The 19,550-nt window shown below is 40.5% G+C and overlaps 1 protein-coding gene across 1 annotated transcript in view; it reads right to left on the reverse strand.

The window, feature by feature from the left end:
• Positions 1–10,428: 10,428 nt before the first annotated feature.
• EEF1E1 (eukaryotic translation elongation factor 1 epsilon 1) overlaps positions 10,429–19,550 on the reverse strand; it is a 28,967-nt gene continuing 19,845 nt past the window's right edge. The window contains exons 3-4 of the mRNA XM_019543107.1: positions 19,056–19,151; positions 10,429–11,120 (exon numbers count right to left, since the gene is read on the reverse strand). Of these exons, the coding sequence (XP_019398652.1) occupies positions 10,980–11,120; positions 19,056–19,151 (237 nt within the window). The 3' untranslated portion in view covers positions 10,429–10,979. The remainder of the gene's footprint in view (positions 11,121–19,055; positions 19,152–19,550) is intronic.

Below are 19,550 nucleotides of genomic sequence, written 5' to 3' on the forward strand. Positions count from 1 at the left end.
ACTTCCTGCCCTTTGGGCAGGGGGCTGGACTCGATGATCTCCCGAGGTCCCTTCCAGCCCTAATGTCTATGAAATCTATGAACAAAGAATAGTTTAATTAGTGGAACATTAAGACCATTAAAAAGGTGAGAGAGTTGTTAACACTTGGGGAATGAAGAGCTTAGAAGGACTCAAGCAGATTATGAGCCATGAAGTCAAGTGTCTCCCTCACTGCTGCCTGAATAGAAATGCCGCTACGACTGCCAGGCAGCTTCTTTTAAACTTTGAGTGGACCAAAGGAATCAAAGTGGGGTGCACCACTGCACATCCCCGCTGGGTCTGCCTCTGCACACAGCAGGTGTGAACAAGTTGAATGTTCTCACTTTTAGGGAAGAGCCTCAGAAGTTACTCTGGGCGATAGTCAGAAAAAATGTGGAGTTTTTGTCTCCCAGTAAAAGATACATTTACAGTATCATCAGCAGTTGGATTCTCTCTGTATTCTCTGCCATAGTCTTAAAGAAAGGCACCTACTTGGAAGGGGTCAATGGCATTTAAAAAACTGCAAAAATGAAAAGGTCTGCCTATATGGTATTTTTTAAAAATAATTTGAGACAGTTTTTCACCAAGCATTTTCAAGTTTGTTAAAATATACTCATTAGCTTTCTTCAGTGTTTCTTTATTACGTGTGTATAGTGCAGGGGTGGGCAAGGTCCAGCCAGGGGGCCATACTGGGCCTGCTGCAGGCTCCATTTCCCAGCAGCTCCTGCCTGCATCACTGTGACCAGTTTCCATGGAGACCCCAAAAGTGGCAGGGCCATGACAGCGTGTGGCCAGGGTTTCCATGGAGCTCGGCCCCAGCAGGTCTAGCAGGGCACACATCTGGGGGGGGATCTTGCCATGGGGACAGCATGGTCTGGAGCTGGGGCAGAGCTGTGATCCACCTCCCCAGGCAGGGGTGCACAGGCAGTAAATCATGGCTCTGCACTGGCTCTGGACCATGCTGCCACTACTGCAAGATACCTTACCTACCACAAGGAAAAATCTTTTTTTATTCCTTCTGCCTTTCAAAAACAAGGTGTGTATTATATTCAAGGGCATGTTGTATGTGAGAAAACATGGTATTTTGTTTTCTCTCTCCTATTGTTTAGGACATGGCTTCATGCCTTATTTATTGTATACCAGGGCAGTCCAACCAGCTACCAGTGGAGTTAACACCAGGCCTGCAGGCTCTTGCCCAGACACTGCTTCTCTCTCTACTCCCACTATTGCTGCCAGGGTCTCTGGGCTTCCTCTCTCACCTCCAGCTTCCTTTTCCTGCCTGGCGTGGGGAGCAGGAATGTCACAAACTCTGTCTGCTCTGCACCCGCAAAAGGCTGCCAACTGTCATATTAACTGATAGCAGCGATCATCTGTTATCCTTTAGATCAGTGGTGGCAAACCATTTTGGCAAACATGTAGGGGTTAAATCCAAAGTATAGGATAGCTAATCTCTTTAATAAGCAGCCACTTCTGTTGCCCAGTGCTGCTGAATCCCATTGCCACTGGGACACAGAAATTCTGAATTTGGCACTACTTACTTTTTGCAGCTCCCACAGGGCCAAACCCTTGAGACTGCACTGATCCCTGACTCCTACTCTCCCAAACTCCATTCTGATTTCTATCCCCACCCCAATCCCTTCTCCCCCTCACACCCCAACCCTCACCCTCCTCTGACTGCTGCTCCAATCACTGCCCTGCCTATATCCAACTTCTCAGTCTGGGAAAAGCAATTGCAGAGCAAGGAATTTTCAGCCCTTGAAGACCTAGGACAGGTAAGGGGTCACCTGTGGGTATGACACATGCACATTTTGACTGACACCTCAGAGCTGTGATGGCGCATGCTCATCTTAGATTCTGAAGAATTAACTAGTAAACTCTTAATAAGTCTCTACAGAGCACATACAAGTATTTTAGCTTAGAGGACTTCACCAAATTTGTGTAGCTTTTCTACAGAAGAGGGAAAGGTACATTCCTGGAAGCAAAGTCATCCCTCTGCCAAATTTCAAAGATCCTGTGACAAACCGTAAAGGCACTAGATCTTCTCAAGTAATTCTTGGCAAAACAATGTGTTTTCCCTTAATCTTGTTCTGGGAAATAGCGAAATTATTTTTGCTGAAAATGTTCCAAAGCAAAAAAACCTGACAGACACCCAACATGGGAGATTTCAGCTTCAATGGTTAAAGTTTGGCAGGGTTATACTAATTAAAAACAATCTTTTATTGTGAAATGTTGGGTAACCTACAGGATCTGCTCTGCCTGTAGGTGCAATTAAAGTGTTGTCTGCTCCACAAATATTATTCATCAAAGGATGAATTCTGATATTTGACAAGAGATAAGAAACATCTTAAGCTAGTATCTCTTGTCACTTACATATTTCAACCATTTGAAAGTCCTACTGGACTTTGCAAGTAATAATGATAATTCAATAATATTTCACACTTTCATCCAAAGTTCTCAAAGCACTTCAGTATAATTAATGGATCAGAATATATTTCATTATTAACAGCCAGAGGTTATATACTGTTTGTCCCACTGACCCTTACTGATGATGACAGACATACTTGCTCAAGCACTGATTTTCTCCCACTCAGCCCTAGCAGCATCAACATATCATTGTTTGCCCCAGGCAAATTCCTCCTCCCATTCTCTATTCCTACATTAGACCCAAACTGCCCACTTTCTGATAAGGGAAATTCTGCTGTTGAAAGATTCTAGAGTCACTTCATTTGAAAGGGACTTGTTTGTATCACGAATATCAGCATGTGAATGACGACACAGAACCAAGGGCAAATACTGTGACCAACGCATGCATAAATCTTCCTAGCTACTCTTCTGAAATGATCCCTTCCTTGTTTGCTTTCTCTCCCTTTTTTAAAAGAAATCATGCCTTAGCTCCTGCATTCATGCTTTTTTTTGCTTTGCTTTCTCACAAAACCCTAACTTATTCTTGACACATACTGTAAAAATTAATGGAGACTAGGGGAGGTGATGACTATAAAAAGACAGTATTTGCGGACTTTCTACCTGTCAGTTTATAAGTAGTCATTGAGTCAAAAAAATATGGAAATATCTAGGGCTTAGAGCATGAAAATCAACATATGTAGTCATCATATATTTTGGTGGGGGGAAGATTTACTAAACGAACACTGTCACTTTTGCCTTGCAACGGAGCCCGCTTCTTTAAGGGATCATAGCGTCATTTGCTATTAATGTTAGCAGCATCCTGGCTTGCAAAATCTTCAGATTAACATGCCGACTCCTGTCAGTTTTCCCACAGGCTGTCTAGAAATGATAATCCACTAAAGGATTGCTTCATCCAAGTGGCAGTGTCCAAGTCAAATGCTGGCAACAGGCAGGGAAACCCAAACCTGTTGAGGCAGACTTCTCCCAAGCTTCGAGGAATTGGAATGACAGCACTTATAGGAGGGGGGGGTGAGGGACATATTTTGCGTGAGTAGAATAAGTCCATAGGCTGCATCCATGATGGAAGACTGAGACTGCAATCATGCTAGTTGGAGTGTGTGGGCCATGATGCTGATCCTGGTCAAAGTAGGCCGGCGGCTGCGCTGTTTGGAGTAGTGCCTTGTCAGATTAGCTGTATGGTTACTGTATTTGATGCTCAACCTGGACAGACAAGCCTGCGAGGCAGAAACTGCTCAGGCAGATGATGTTAGGAAGGGCAAAAATGATCCACCACAGGACTAAGATGACAGATGACACCCAGCAGGAACAGCAAGCCAAAGCCACAGAATCCACTGTACAGCTGGCTTGCCCTGGGCTGCCTGCCCCTTTGAAGTGGAACAGACATCACCGATGAGCTGTCAAATTAGATCACCAGTTTGCAAGTGCTGAAAGAGATTTAGTTTTTTTAATAGAAGGGAAGTGGAATAGATCAAAATCTTCCTAAAAGGGGCCAAGGTAATATGGGAGGGGAAAGGGGAATCCTTAAGATTTTACAACAGTAAAAAATTATTAACCTTCCTCCTCCCTGCACAATGAAAGATGAGCCTGATTGTATTTGGTAGCAGCTAGAATTATTGTAGTCGTTACCAGTACAGGAAATAAAGGTGAAGCCTGCAGGAATGTAAGTGCAGTAGCAACAAGTAATCGTTACTGTGAAATCAAATTCACTACCCAATCTACAATATCCCTATATGTTACCCTAGAGCTGGGATCCAAAGTGCTATAAATCCAGTATTTAAGACATGTAGCAGTGGGATAAGAAGCCCCTGTGTGGATCCAAAAGCTTAGCACAGCAAAATAATATATGATCACAACTTTCTCCCCATTGCTTTTGCAATAAAATTCACCCTAAGCACAAAGAAAGGTGAAAATAATTCAGTTTCAATAAATCAAGAATAAAATGAAGATTGCCCAACACGCAGGAATGTGCTCAGGTGTACGGAGAATATGAAATTTAGAGCACCAGTGAGGGACAGAGGCAGGATGATCTAATCAGGGATGCGAAGAAGAAATATTGCTCTCTGGGGGCAAAAGTTAAATGTATTAATCTATTGAACAGCCACGTCCCCGCAACTTTTATATGGTAGTTAAAGACCATGAAACATGCCCAAGTTATATATAAAATATGTATGTATGTGTGTGTGTGTATATATAATGAAATGGAAAACTAGGAGTAAAATTAATTTATGTATCTTATTAATTCTCATTTTAAGTATTGTAAAAAAAAAAATAGTGTGATTTTATTTACTTACTAGCTTTTGTGTATATGCATGTGTATTAAAGCCAGGTTATAGACAGACCGGTGCAAATGCTCTTTGGAAAAGGCCTCAGGAAGCTTTTGCTCCCCCTGCACCATTGCTATATACAGCTATAGTTCAGCTGCAAGATAGGCAGTACAGAGGACAGACAATGCCAGTGGATTCCAAAGTGGATACGTATGACTGGGGGGCATGAACATTGACTCCTTAAGAGCTAGGACAGCTGAACCGGATGAGGGCCATGACAGACTTGGTGGTGCATCCATGGATCAGTATTATCTATCTACAAATCACTCTCAGCTTATGAATGATTTGCCTTAGCTTCTTGCTGTGGGAAAAAGATCCTTCCATTGATGCCTTTTTGAACAAGGCAAGTAGGTAGGTCACAAGGTCCAAAACCCTGTATGTTCTGCTCCACCTGAAGCAAAACTGTGAACCTCCCACTCAAAACAGGACATTATTTACAAACCAAGATTAAATAGTAGAGAAAAAGCATCTAAAACAGAATGAACACTTCCTTAGCATCTCTAGATTTAAAATGTGCCTAAAAGTCAATTGAGATTAGGCCCTGAAGTTGGTTTTAATGAAAATGAACTAACAACATGCATCTTTCCTAAACAGACCTCGAGATCTGACCCTCTGTCAGCTGCTCAGTATCTAGCCCAGTAGTTCTTCATCTTCTTAGACTCAAGGCACCCCTCAGAAAGTGCCAGCTCTTACTTTGCACTTGTTTTTTGACTACAGAGAAGTATATAGAGCAATGCTTTGGAAAGTATGCAGACAGACCACAGCAGGTCAGAATGTTTTTGATTTTTGACATTATGGATTTTTCTTTGAAATATCTGAGTTTATCTTGCATGTCATCTTTGCACACCAAGGAGTCCTAACATTGCATGGCAACCGGAAGCACCCTTGAAAGGATCTCAGGGCACCACAGGGCATCATGGTACTCCAGTCAAGAATCTAGCCCTATGCTGGCAAGTCAACAGGTGCATCTGACTTGTATCCTGCCTCTTCTAATTCACTGTGCTATTCCTGGAAGCCCTCCAACCTCATCGTCTCAGATTCCGAGGGAAAAGCCAGATCTGTCTACTAATGGTTTAGTGATCTTGGTGCTATTTTCTTTTAATAGCTATTTTAATTGCACTCATTAGTCTCAAAGATGGTGTTTTCTGCTAGTTGCAGATAGAGTTTCACAAACACATTCCTCTTCTCTATATTCTTAAAATAGATAATTAAATGTAGACGACAATACATCAGATTGTAAAAAGCTTTGTTTAAAACTCCCACTTCAACAATTCTAAGAGCAAAACTGCTTCCCACCTCCATGTTACTGTGATACACCATATTGACTAACTCTAATATAGCAAACAACATTTTTAAATTAACTTCTTTCTTGGTCTCCTGGGAATTCATTGCAAGTTTGTAGTCTGTCTTCAGGTGCAGTTAGACTTGCAATGATGCCTCCCCCCCCACCAAAAAAAATCTGATTAGCAAGATTAAAGATTAGCCATATTACTCATAAACAATGAAAACACATTTGCAATTCTGCAATTGTATACACTGCAAGTGTTTCAGGAAAACTATTTTAGGAATGTTTTAGCTTTTTAAAAGCATTACTGGATAATCTTTTGCATACATCTGCCTGCAAAATCAAGTGTCTTAATTCCCTTTTGCTGTACAGGCCTCTGTACAGCCATATCATTTAAATACCAGAAAAACATTTTTAGACCCCATGTCGTGACTTTTAATATACTGAGGCTGTCTAAACCTAGAAGCATGAACCAGTTTACTTAATAAAACCTTTGAAATATTTCCTTTCAAATGGTATCACAAAGGTTTACATAAAAACAGATTTTAAAAGCAGTTACATTTATACATAAGAAGCCATTATTAATATATCAAAATATTTTCTTTGAGGGTCCAGGAGCAGAGATAAGAAGAAAAAGTAAAAGATTGAAATAATAACCTTTTTACACAATCAAGAGGTTAAAACACTACAGACCATGGTGTTAAAAACTACACATTCTACCTGAACACTAATTAATGAGGTAATGGAAATGGAAAAAGCCAGCTGCAGATCCAGGGGAGGCTGTAGTGGTGCAGTTACACCTCTTTGATTCCTGCTTCATCCACATTTTAAAAACAAACTGCCTGGCAGTGGTAGGAGCATTTCTATTCAAGCAGCAGTGAGGGAGACACTTGACATCATGGGTCATTGTAATCGATCCAATTCCTTCTAAACTCTTCATTTCACAGGTATTAATGCTCTCTTCTTTTCAAGTCTTAATGTTCCACTAATAAAGCTCTTCTTTCTTCTACAACTCTGTTGTCTGTTCCCTGCTCCTGGTAATGTAGCTCCTATTTCACAGCCTTACAGACTGTTTCTAGCTCTAGCTAAAAACATTAACTCAGGTGTGGGAATAACTTCCACTGAAGCACTGGATGCACTGTCAAGATGTTCAAGAAAGCTTGATTTTATGAGTATGAAATAGGTCTACACTTAACTCTAATAAGACCTCAGAACTAAAGAAACAACAGTTTATTTTGTTGTGTTTTAAATACGATATACGATACAGCAAATTAATGCGCATTCCGATAGTTACATTATTTTTGCACCAGTCTTCAACCGAATAATATAGCTAGCTGTATGCCCCTAACCTAATAGTAAGGCTTCTTAGTTTCTTTTTACCTGGAGAAATAGTGCAGCAGGAAGTGGCAAAGAGAGAATGATAGACAGCATGAAATACAAAATTGTGATTAATGCATGTACCCCTCTAACAGCTACCCAGTGATAACAGCAACTTTTTATAACCCAGCAAATGAATTCTTCCTGATTTCTGTTCTGGTGCTGAAGGTCCTCTTTGGATCCCTTTTAACGATCTTTGTGTTCTTGCAAATGGGATCATAGTTTGTTATATTTTTGTTCAAGAAACAACATGTAACTGGAGCCTTCCTATCTCATGCATCCCTTTGCTGCACAGCTACTCCAAGTCTCTTCTTTCTTCCCTAGAACTTACACAGTGGCAAATTTAAGTTCTCTTTTTCCCTACAATCCATTATTACCCAAATGATAAGAATGGGTTTAGTGACTCAAGTTCTGCTCTGGCTGCACACACGAGACAATGAAGTTACATGTATAGGAAAAAAGTAAATATTAACTAATTTTGTATTTCTAATGTACTGAGGGGAAGGAGTCTCTGGTCACCATTTTTGGTCTGCTAGCAGTGGTCATCTAGAAAGTAGAAATAGTGAAGTCAAATCAGAGTGATAAATAGATAAAGTGCACATTTAAGATGATCACATGCTGGTTCCTCTGCTGAATTCTTTAGTTGTTGAAAGGTTGTTGTTGCAGTGCAATAGCACCATATGGTAGCAACCTCAAGTCCTAAGGGCACACACTTAAAAGACCATAACATGTCAGGCCCTTGAATAAATTGGAAAGAACAATTAAGTAAAAAAATACTAATAACACTACAATGAGGAGACACATTAACAAGTGGCATTGTTCTGTGCTGTGAAAAGGAATTTATCACATCTCTATGGTCATCACAATTCATTTGTGAGGCAACAAAACCATATAAAATCCCAACACAAAAGTTATTGTGCCCTTAAGGAAACATAACTTTAAGAAAGCAAATGGGGACTGAAAAAAGAAAAGAACTGTATTCGGTGAGGTTTAGCAAGTGGATAATGAAGTATTACAAAACAGAAGCAAAAGGATGTGAAACAACTGTCTTTAAATAGAGGAACATTTATCCACTCACATTCCTTACACAGATCACCAGAATATCAGTTCTACAGAGAACATCCACTTTAAAAAAATTAAACTAATCTTCACATGATGTGCTGTTGATGCTCATTTATTAAAATGCACCCCATACATCTTTAAATAGGCCATGCTGTATTGCTGGTCATTATTTCTCAATGCTCCCATTATATATCTGATTACTATGAACAATCCAAAAATATTAATACAGAAAATAAGAGAGTCAACCTATGTTTTCCAGACTTTCCTCTCAATACAAAAGGATTAATTCATCTTTTTTATCTTCTGGTCTGAAAAGCCCCTTTGAGCCTATCTGTAGGGGGAAACAAAATCAGAAGTTTTAACAATATTTGTATAATTGAAGTCAGAACATGCTGCCTAAGCAAATCCCTTCCAGCTGGGGTAATGTTGTTCATATCCTTTCTTCTCAAAACTTCATAGATACCTGGGAGGGTGTTAGTACCAGCCAAACAGCATTCACTTCTGTTTTCTCGCTACCGTTTCTAGACAACTCTAGGGCAAAACTAGAGCAGTAGTTGGCAACTTTTCTTGGTGGCAGGCCAGAATAACTCAGCTTGGATTAGAGGCAGGCTAGGGCTAGGAACTGGCCAGTGCTGCTGTTTCTCTTACTTGTGGCACAGGCAAAGCTCCCCACTGCTGCAACATCACCAGAAAGCCATTGAAGTCCCTGAGCTCTGAGTTGGATCCAATAGCCCTGCAGACTCTGCACAGGCTATACATTACCAACCAATGAACTGGAGTATTGGCCACAGCATGGACTGGTGGAGAACAGTACAGACTTTGGATTTTGCAGGGCTACAATCAGATTCCCATGGAGATGTAGGCACTGTGGGTTAAAAACCTATGCATCTCCTTTAGAGTGTTTATCAACCCATGGGTCATGACCCAAAAGTAGGTCGCAAGAATATTTCTAAGGGTCACGAGCCTGTGCCAGAAAAGTGTGTGAAAGTGCAGGTTTTCCCTTGCAGGATGACAGCATTCCAGCCTTCAAGGAGAAACCTAGGCTTTCACATCATTTCAGCGGGTGCTGGGGGCATAGCCAGGACACAGCCAGGCAGGGTTGTGGGAACAGCCGCAGCAGCCAGATTAAGGTTGGTGGGGGGAGGTGGCTGGGTGCTGAGGCTGCTGCAGGGCAGGGTGGGGCTGGGGAACTGTGGGTTGCGCACTGGCAGGGTCAGAGCGGTGTGGGTTGGGACAAGCCATTGATCTTGGCAAAACCACTGCTTTAGAGGCTCCCAATTCTGACTGGAGAACAGGACAAGTCCGCAAAATAAACCATAGAGACCTTCCTGGATGCTAAAATAAAAGCATGGTTTTTCTTCCTTCCTTTAACAACACAAAACAAAACAACCCCCTCCCCTTCCTCTCCCCCAACCCAAAATACAAAGCAAACAAAAACATCCCCACTGCTTTTACAAAGTTCTTGGAGGAGTTAGAAAAGGGGTCAATTCAATCCTACCAGTACTTGCTCCCACTCGCATATGAATACATTAGACAGATCAGTTAGTTATTACCCAAAGGAAGATAACAATGCATTATTTAAAAGAGAGGTTTTCATGGTCTTCAGGTTTCACGTTCCTTTTGTGTGGGAATAGCATAAAATGAGAAATGTGTGGAACCCAGAACACTACTGTGACAGGTTCTGCAAGTGTGTTTTCAAACAAAAACAAACAAGCAAACCCTCAAGATTCAATTTTGGGAAAGACAGTCAGAAGCAACAGCTAACTTTTGGTGTGTATGTTGTTTCTACCCAGTCAGGTCAAGATTTTTTGTAGCCTAAATCAAAATAGGAAATGCCACAGTAATTGTTTTTTTTTTGAGGCTTAGTTCACTTCAGACATTACACTTGGAATGTTATACTAAAAAATAATTGAAAAAGACTAAAGTATCACACTCAAATTAAGACTAGACTTTAAATAATTTATTAGATCACATAAATATTTGTTTGCTCCCTTTTTCTCATCCTTGGCACATAATATAGCTCTTATATAACTTTTACAAAACTAGCGTAAACATCCATGGAAAACAAAATGGAAACAATGAGGTACAATATATGTAAAAGTTCAATGAATAGCAAAAGGAGTGAAAATTGAAGGAAAAACAGTTGCTCTTTCCTACATTAAAGACTGAGATATGACAGTTTAATTTATATGATTAAAAGGAACTCTCAATTTAAAAAAATATAAAATAAAACTCAATGCCTGATTTCAGTCTTTTACTACTGTTACACTTGATCAAATAAAGCTACATAATTGTTTTTATGAAGTTCAGATTCTTAACAAGTGATAGTTATTCAATGCAACTTTATTACTTGAGGCATCAACTGGTCAGGTTCACATAAGGAAATACACATCAATGCTCGCAAAGCTAGTGGTTTTGGAGACTGCAGCTTTGAAATCTAGGAAAAAAAAGTTCCCCAATTACCCTTCCAATATGGTATTACAGATCTCCTAATGAGCATTAGTATAAAGTCTATTCTTGATGAAGACAATACTAGACAGATGTTGCCTGATACCCGGATAATGCTGAATGTGATTAAACCAGCGTGACACGTTAAGATATTTCTCCTTCTCTTGCACTGTAAGGTCAACCTAAACAAGAGAAGAAATACAAGAGCTTATAAAATCATATGACTACTGATATCATATCACAAACAATGTGTTAAGTTCCAATAAAATGCAGTTTTAAAGTTAGCTTAAGTTATGAGTCTAGAAGCCACATTAACTTTACACCCCAAGATTTTCAATAACAATTTGCATAATTTAAGAATCATAAACCCCTACTAGCCTCTAGTCTTAGATGTCGTTTGCTGAAAAAGACTTATGTCTCAGGTCAAAGACTAGTTTGCATGTGAAGGTCAGCAGTGCAGAAAAACATTTCCCCATGTTCAAAATACATTCAAACCAAGCAATAAAGTATTAAAATCTGGTTTTTAATAAGGCATTCTGAGTTGAGAATCAGCAAGAACTGCTGGATTAATTTAATCATAGGAAATCCCATCCCACAGTGGAGTTATGCTCCCTTTAAACTACTCATTTTTCAAACTGCTCAGTTCAGCATCTAGGACAGCAGTAACTAATAACTACAGTGGTTAACTTCGCTGCACCTTTGCAAACCCCTGGATGACAATCATAGGCTGAAATCAAGAATGTGGCCCAAGTTTCCCTAAGAACCCTAATTTTACAACATTTTCTTTAACGCCTCAGGGTGTGAATAGATGATCCATTTGCAACAGCGTAGTATACACTGGCTTTGTATCTACAGTGGACAAATTAGCAGCTACTTCAAGACAGTTGCTTGCCTTAGGCATTATCACCATATTGTAAGGATAGGTGACAGGTAAGCTTCCCTTGCTTGCTTTGGGCAGACAGCTACCCCAGGATGGAAGCAGACAAACAGTGACAGTGGCATTACTTACCAAGCACAGTTTCTTGCTTGATTTCCCTCTCACACTAATTCTCTAACAGCTTACAGAAAAATTACATAGGTATAAACGTGGTGTTAATCCAAGCCTAGGAAACTTTGTACTGAAATTTTAACTGCACTGCTAAGTATTTTCTCCTCATTTCCTCTGTTCTCCTTTCACTAGGACAGGGATGTTATTTCTTTTACCAGAATTACATCCACCACAGCCAGGTTGAAGTTACAATGTGCTCATACTATATGCCTCCTTCACATCTTTCCATACTGATTGGCATAACAATGAATGACTAAAAAATGGTTTCAACCCCAAAGAGTAGATTGCAAGCACTTCAGGCAACACTATGTACTGCACCGAGACTAGTTGATAATTGATTCTTCAGGGCTTGTCAAGGAAGTGCGAGATTTAAATGGAATATGGCTGAATTTGTTCATTGCAAATTAGATTTTGGACAGCTAAACAAATTCACACCTATTATTCCTCCTCTTCAAGTCTTCAACATTTTAAAATAAATTTAATGAGTACAGAAAACCTGAAGTTTCAACTAAATGATTTTGCTTCAATGCTGGCAGACTGCCTCCTTTAACTGCCCTTATTCAGAAAAAGTACTATACTGAAATCACTTCATCTTACCCTGAAAAGAGGCTGGATTGACAAATCCAGGTCTACCTAGAGAACAAGTAGCAGTCCAATTTTCCCTACAAAGAACAGCAAGACAATAGTTCAGTTTTCTGCCTGGCAAGGGAACCATGTAAAATTTAGTCAAAATACCTGCATCTCAGAAATATGTAGTTGGGATAGTTAGACAAGCTTTTGAATGCAGAGATTCTCTCTCAGGTCTCATTCGAAAGCTTGTCTAACTTTATCCCAACTACATAAGTTGGGCTAATAAAAGGTATCACACTAAGAAATCCTTGCCTCCTAAAATATGTTAGATTATACTATTTTATTTTAGTGACAGCACTTAAAGTTAAATGTGTAATTTTATTGGGCAAAACCTGGCTATAAAATGTAGAGTTATACTAAAATATTGCAGTGGATTGAAGCCTCCATATACTAGTTGTAAACTAGTAACTTGTGTTTTACATAAGAGAAGAAAATCAGTTGGGTTATTTCTGTTGGGTCCTGTTTAGCATAGGAGGGGGAAGAAAGTTATCAGAAGGGCAAAAATAGCTAGTTTGATGACTAAAAACCTTTTATTCTCCTGGCAGAAGCAGCAAATTATTTTTGCTTATTTACATAATGTACTCTCTATTGGTGCAATATATTAAAAAAGCACTGTGCGTCTTGCTCTACTTTTTACACAGAACATAACTCTTAGGTTAATTGTTTAGAGATCACTTCCATGGCATTCATAGAGCATTTTGTTAGATAGATATTTTCTGTTCTTCTTCATTAAATTAGATAATTCCCCCAAGTTAAGAAAGGCTGCTGTTCTGCTAGTAAAATAATTATTTGCTATTTAAGCAATTATTTTAATAGCAAAGCAGCTGCTGCTCAATTTGGTCATTTATTTATTTTTAAAAGAGGGGAGGGGGAGGACCTTGCTGGTTTTATGCAAAGTTGATAAAAGGTCACCAAAGCAGCTATCATAAAAGCAGCCTAGAACTAAGTTCTTAAATAAACTATAAATCCTATCTGTTTTAAAGGGTATTTATTTTTAATGGTATTTTGGAGGCAGGCATAAGTTTTTCTCCTCCAAATTCTGTGAACAAGAGTCTCAAAGTTGTTTAAGCAGCATGCCTTTCAGCTAGCAGATCATTAGGACATGCTAAACACTTGAAAAAATTTAAACAAATTTAGAAGCAACGTGGAGGAAAGAAATGAAAAAATAGTAATAGCAATTTAATAAAATCTGTCAAGATAGTATTTCATTAGGATAGCTCAGTGGTTTTTAGCCTGTGTTCTGGGGAACCCTGGGGTTCCACAATAGGTCATTAGGGTAGGGCAGGGGTGGGCAAAATGGCATATCCAGCTGGCAGCCAGATTTAATTTCCCAGCAGCCTGTCTGCATGGCTGGGGCTGGGCTCCATGGAGACCCCAGCCACAGCTGCACTATGATAGCACAAGGCTGGGGCTGCCATGGAGACCTGACCCAGCTTGTATGCTCCAGGCAGGGACATGGCTGCAGATCTCAGCTCTGCCCCTGCTCCAGGCCAGGCTGTCACCACTGCAAGGAGCCAGGGCAGAGCCACAATCCGCAGCCTGCATTTCCCTGCCCTGAGTGCACAGGCTGCAAATTGCAGCTCTGTCCTGGCCCCGAACTAAGCAGACCCTACCATAGGATCCCAGCCACTCTGGAGCAGGCCCCTGCCCTGCCAGCATGGCTGTGGCTGGTGTCCATGGCAATCCCAGGCACCTTGCCATGCACCCTGCCAGCACAGCTGTGGCTGGTGTCTCCATGGAGGCCAGCCCCAGCCACGTGGCCAGGGGTGCCTGGGAAATGAAGCCCACTGCTGGCTGGATCCAGCCCGTGGGCTGGACTTTGCCCACCCCTCAGGTGGGATGACCATATGACCAATGTGAAAACAAAAACAGTACCTTCCCCTGCCCTTTTCTGCTGGTATTACTATTCAGGCAGCTAAGGAGCCAGTGGCCAATGAATACCCGTTGTTTTCTTCATACATGTTAACAATTCCCTTCTTAATGGTTATTCTACTAATCAAGCCAACCTAAGGCAATTTTGCTGTCTGCTAGGGCTTCCTATTTTACAGCTCCTGCCTCCCTGCCTGGGATGCTTGTTTTAATTTTTTTTTTACCAGTTAGTGAGAACTGCCTTCCAAAATCCAGAACTGTCCCAGGCAATCTAGGACATACGGTCACCTTACATCGGCGTTCTGCAAAGAGATCGAGGGTAATGGTGGAGCGGGGTGGAGGGCACTGTGCTGTTGTTGCCAGGCCATATCAGCTGGCTCTGCATCAGTCTTTAGGACAGGGATAGAGATTCTGTGGCAGAAGTTAATAAGTTTGAAAATTTTAAGAAGTTTTAAAACCACTGGGATAGCTGGATACATTATCTTATAAATTTAGAAATACAGTATCAACTTCAAACAAAATACTGCACAAAAAATAAATGAAACTGTGCTTCATAAAGAGGTGCCATATAGCAATCTGGTCCCTAATTTTCAGGATGTTATGCATCACAATAGAATCTAAAGCAGAAAAAAAGGCAATAATTTTAAATCAGTAGGCCCATTTCATTTTTTCTTTTCTTTTTTTTTTAAATGAAAAGGAAAAAGAAAAATGGTCACATGCAATATGCAGCAGAATAAATAAAATCTCTCATTTTCCCAAATAACCCATTTCTACAAATAACCTTCCTGCCCCATTTGGAGCTGAAACAAGTCAGTTTGTCCCTTGAAGGGAGGCAGCCAGCCCTGGGGTAGAAGCCCAACTGTGAGGGATTCATTGGCAGTTTAAAGCCAAAGCAGAGGGAGGAGGGGCGAAGTAGAGAAGTTGAGTTAGGGAAGTAGCAATTTGTGGTCAGGGAGCAGAAAAACCCAGAAGCACTTGCCTTTAGGAAGGGGTAGAGCTAAAGGGCCCTCTGGTTGGAGAAATGCTGAAGGTTTACTGTGTTTGTTTGTGTGGGCTAAGGATTATTGTTTGTAGTTACAAAACCTGGATGAGGGGCTCCCAACAGAGGAAAGCCAGACAGTGGGTCTGAGGGCACTTGTGAACTAATGTGTGGACTGTTTGAAAGACTCTTAGTGGGGGCAAAGCTGACTTGTGTGGCAGCAAGCACATCAATTCACTTAAACTATTCTTGCTGCTTGCTCCTGTAAGCATGCTAAAATTTCTATTAGAATTCATTTAGGGTAAGTTTTGGAATTAAAGCAAAACAATAAAAGCTTGGCCAATCTCTTCAGCTGGGAACTTGTAGGTAACCTGGGAAGGGAGCCTTCTGTTCATCAGATAAGATTTGAATAGGAACCATCTAATTATTTGATCCCAACATGATACTTTTTTGTTAGAATTCTCTGTTATATTTGGAGGTAGTTTTCTTGGTGATGAATGTTAAGCATTGTGGGTAATTAGTGAACATTATTAATTCAACAAGAAGCCACAGACTTATTTATTTAGTTCCAGCAAGATTTGGGGAGAATAAATAGAACAAATAAGCCCTTGCACTGAATATTTAAGTGCATAAAGCTTTTTATGGGAGGAAGGAAGAACCAGAGAAAAAGAATGAAAAGCTGAAGTATTAGTAGTCCTAAAAATAAGCAGATTTTCTTACAGAGGCATGAGGAATGAAATGAGATATATTTAGGGTTGTTTTTCCTAATGATAGAATTACTTCAGAAAGGTCCTGCTCTGCCTTGAACTTTCACATTAAAATTTACTGATATCACTGAGGGACACTACTAGGTAAGGTCTTACGTTTATATCCATCTACAAATTAAAATATGAAAAATGATGCATTTGAAATAGAAAGCTGTCGTTAAGCAACAGCTTTTTCCAGTTATCCACCCAACGTTTTTGGAAGGGCAGTTGCATCAACACCCTTTCTCCTCTTCTGCAGCGAAGAACAATGGGGAAAATTTTAAATTTCTCAAGCATCAGCTGATCAACGTTGAGCCGGTCCTAAGGAATACCATAAGACAGGGGGTATTAAAGATATGGCCCTATGGGTCAGACCTGGGTTGCAGAGCCACATCATCCAGCCCCCACTGCTAGCCCTGTGTCTCAAACTGACTTGCATCATGTGGCACGTGGTGGACCAGCCCTTGACAAAGGGCCTGGGATACATGCTGCATGTGGCAGCTGTGGTGGGTCAGTTCAGGACCTCTCCCACATGCCTGATCCAGCCAGTGCAGGATACACAATACCCACTGCAGGCATTCTAGGGTGGGCAGTGCAGTCCTGGAGCTACAGAGCATTGGATATGACATATGCAGGGGATTTGGGGGAAGGGAGGGAAGAGGTGTCCATAGGTCTAATCCAGCCCCATGCTGTTCACTGGGCCAGTGAAGTGGCTCACACCACCCATCTGGCTCATGAAACTGAGTACCTTCCACCCCGAAGCCTGGAGTAGGTAGGAATGAGCACTGTGTTCCTTTTCCCAAGAACAACTACCATATCAAGAAAAAAAAAATTGTACAGAACTTTTAAGCTTTTAAACTTTTTATCCATTTACTAAAGAATGAACACTGTAGAATTATGAGCAAAGACTACATAATTCATAATTCTTAGCTCTTATGTTTCTTCCCTATTTTTGTAAGAGACCCACCTCACTATTTGCCCTTTATATCTTTTGAACCAGAAAAATTTCCTTCTATGAAATGCAGTATTTTTTGGAGACTAATGTTGTGCGACATCCCAACCAATCTCAGAGATTTGTAGTCACCCAGGAGCACCAAGTCATTTGTTTCTGCCATCTGTTCCATTTCCCAAAGGAATAACTTCTATCTATTCTTGATTAGGTGGTGTACTCTACACTGAACTTTGAATTTAAAACATGCTTAAGTTCCCCCACCTAATTTTTAACCACATCTCATTTGTATTCTCATAACCGACTATAAACAAAATTGTGTGTACACTTTGTTTTGTTTAAAAACAAAAATTATACACTTTCTTAGTCCTTTGTATAACATATAAAAGATAGATATTCCTGAGATTCTAGTCCTGCAATTCATTCCACTGGTATTCTAGGACAAGGATTAGCAACATTTTTGCAGCAGGGATTAGCAATACTAAAGCAGCTGCTTTAGTGGAGCTTAACACTGAGCACAGGCCACTTCAACCAGCCCATACTACTTCTGCCACCAGAACCGGAGTCACTGTTCCACCCCTGCAGTCTCCTCACTGCGATTTCTCCCTGTTGCAGAAATACTGCTGAAACATCAGGTGCTTGGCCAGTGCCTTCTTATTTTGAACTGTATGCCGAGCTCTGGCCAGAAACCCCACATGCAGCTCGAGATGACCTGGCAGGCACTGGCCAGGCACCATCCCCATGTTTCTGGCCAGCACCTGCCAAGTCACTGTGAGCTGCTGCCTCAGCAGCAGGTGCTGGATCAACTAGTCACACACTGGCAGCCTGGACAAGTCTCTTGCTATGTGCCAGGTTGCTCCAGCACCTGCCACTGCGGCAGCAGCTCACGGTGACTTAGCAGGTGCTGGCCAGAAACCCCGCATGCTGTGGGGACAGTGCCTGACCAGCACCTGCCAGGTTATTTCAAGCTGCGTGTGGGGTTTCTGGCCAGAGGCTGTTGAAGCAACTTGGCATACGCTGGCAGGCAGCAGCTTGGAGTGACCCTTCACCAGCTGTCCAGGAACCATAAGTCTGAGGGGAGCCTGGGCACCCTCTATTGACTGGTCATGTGCTGGGTGGCCTCACATGGCCTCCTCACTAACACTGCCATCCTTTGTGAATTTTCTGATTGCAGGTAAGTTGTAAGCAATCAGAAGATGAGGCTTGATTCTCTCCATGCTGAATGGGGGTGGGGGTTAAAGATGAGGCCAACGATGTCACCTTATAAATCAAGTAAATATGGTACATACTTGACATGTGTGACTACTCACATCACATTTTTGCCAGCAAGTTAAAACCCCATTTTTGTGGAGGTCCTCACTTTTATCCTCAAGCCTGAAGGAATAAACATTTATGAATCATAACTTCAGCAAATACATTTGCCTCTGTCTTATTTTACTATGGGAATAATGATCTCTTGCAGCATGATCTGCAAATTACGCTTTAGGATTCCAAAATGCATTGCAATTTGTCCTAATGTAGCACCGCTAAACATATAACATAACCTGACCTAAACGAGAACAAGACGCGCTCTTCCCTCTGCCATGTCTCCGTTTCAGTCATTCTGTGCTAGATCTCTGGATTTTGCTTTTCATACGCAATATTGCTCTATACTACTACATTCATTATTCCTTTTGACAGATCTGCAGCTAAATATTGCTTTAAATAAGAATCAATTCTTTTACAAACAAATTACATATAAAGCATTTTCGTGAATCTGCCCATTTTCTGTACTATAATTAACATTTATAAAAAAAATATATTTTATTTTCCTTTGCAACTACTAAAGCATGAAAATGTCTACTCTTTAAATACATCAGCAATAGTTGTTATAAACAGGAAAATAATATTACTTACCATGATGTGATGTAGTCCATAATACATTAAAATATCTGCTAAAGTAAAGTTGTTTCCTGCAAGGTAGACTTTGTCTTCCAGGTATGAGTTAAGATCCTAAAAGAAAAGAAAATAACCATTACAAAGGCAATATAACGCTAATATCCAGGAAAACAGTGACAAGTTACATACTGATAAGACTTGCAGTACTTGAAATTGTCCTTTGAAGTCAATTTATCACCTTTAATAAATCAAATGGTCAATTTATTTCAAACCACTGTCTGCAATATTTCCTAACAGAAAATATTAAAATGTTCCAAAGCTTTTAGCCTATAATTTTTATATACAAAATTATACTGTAAATAAGAAAATCTGAATATGTCTGTAAATAGTTAAAGCATATAGTGTATTTATTCCTAGACTAACATTTCGTTTCATTTGAAAAGGTGTGAATATTTTGTAAAGAAGTCTAAAAAGTGTGGGTGGGGGGGATGGGGATATTAGCTGGACTCCACA

The sequence above is a fragment of the Crocodylus porosus genome, unplaced genomic scaffold, assembly GCF_001723895.1.
Source record: "Crocodylus porosus isolate Cpor-Errol unplaced genomic scaffold, CroPor_comp1, whole genome shotgun sequence".
Lineage (NCBI taxonomy): Eukaryota > Metazoa > Chordata > Crocodylia > Crocodylidae > Crocodylus > Crocodylus porosus.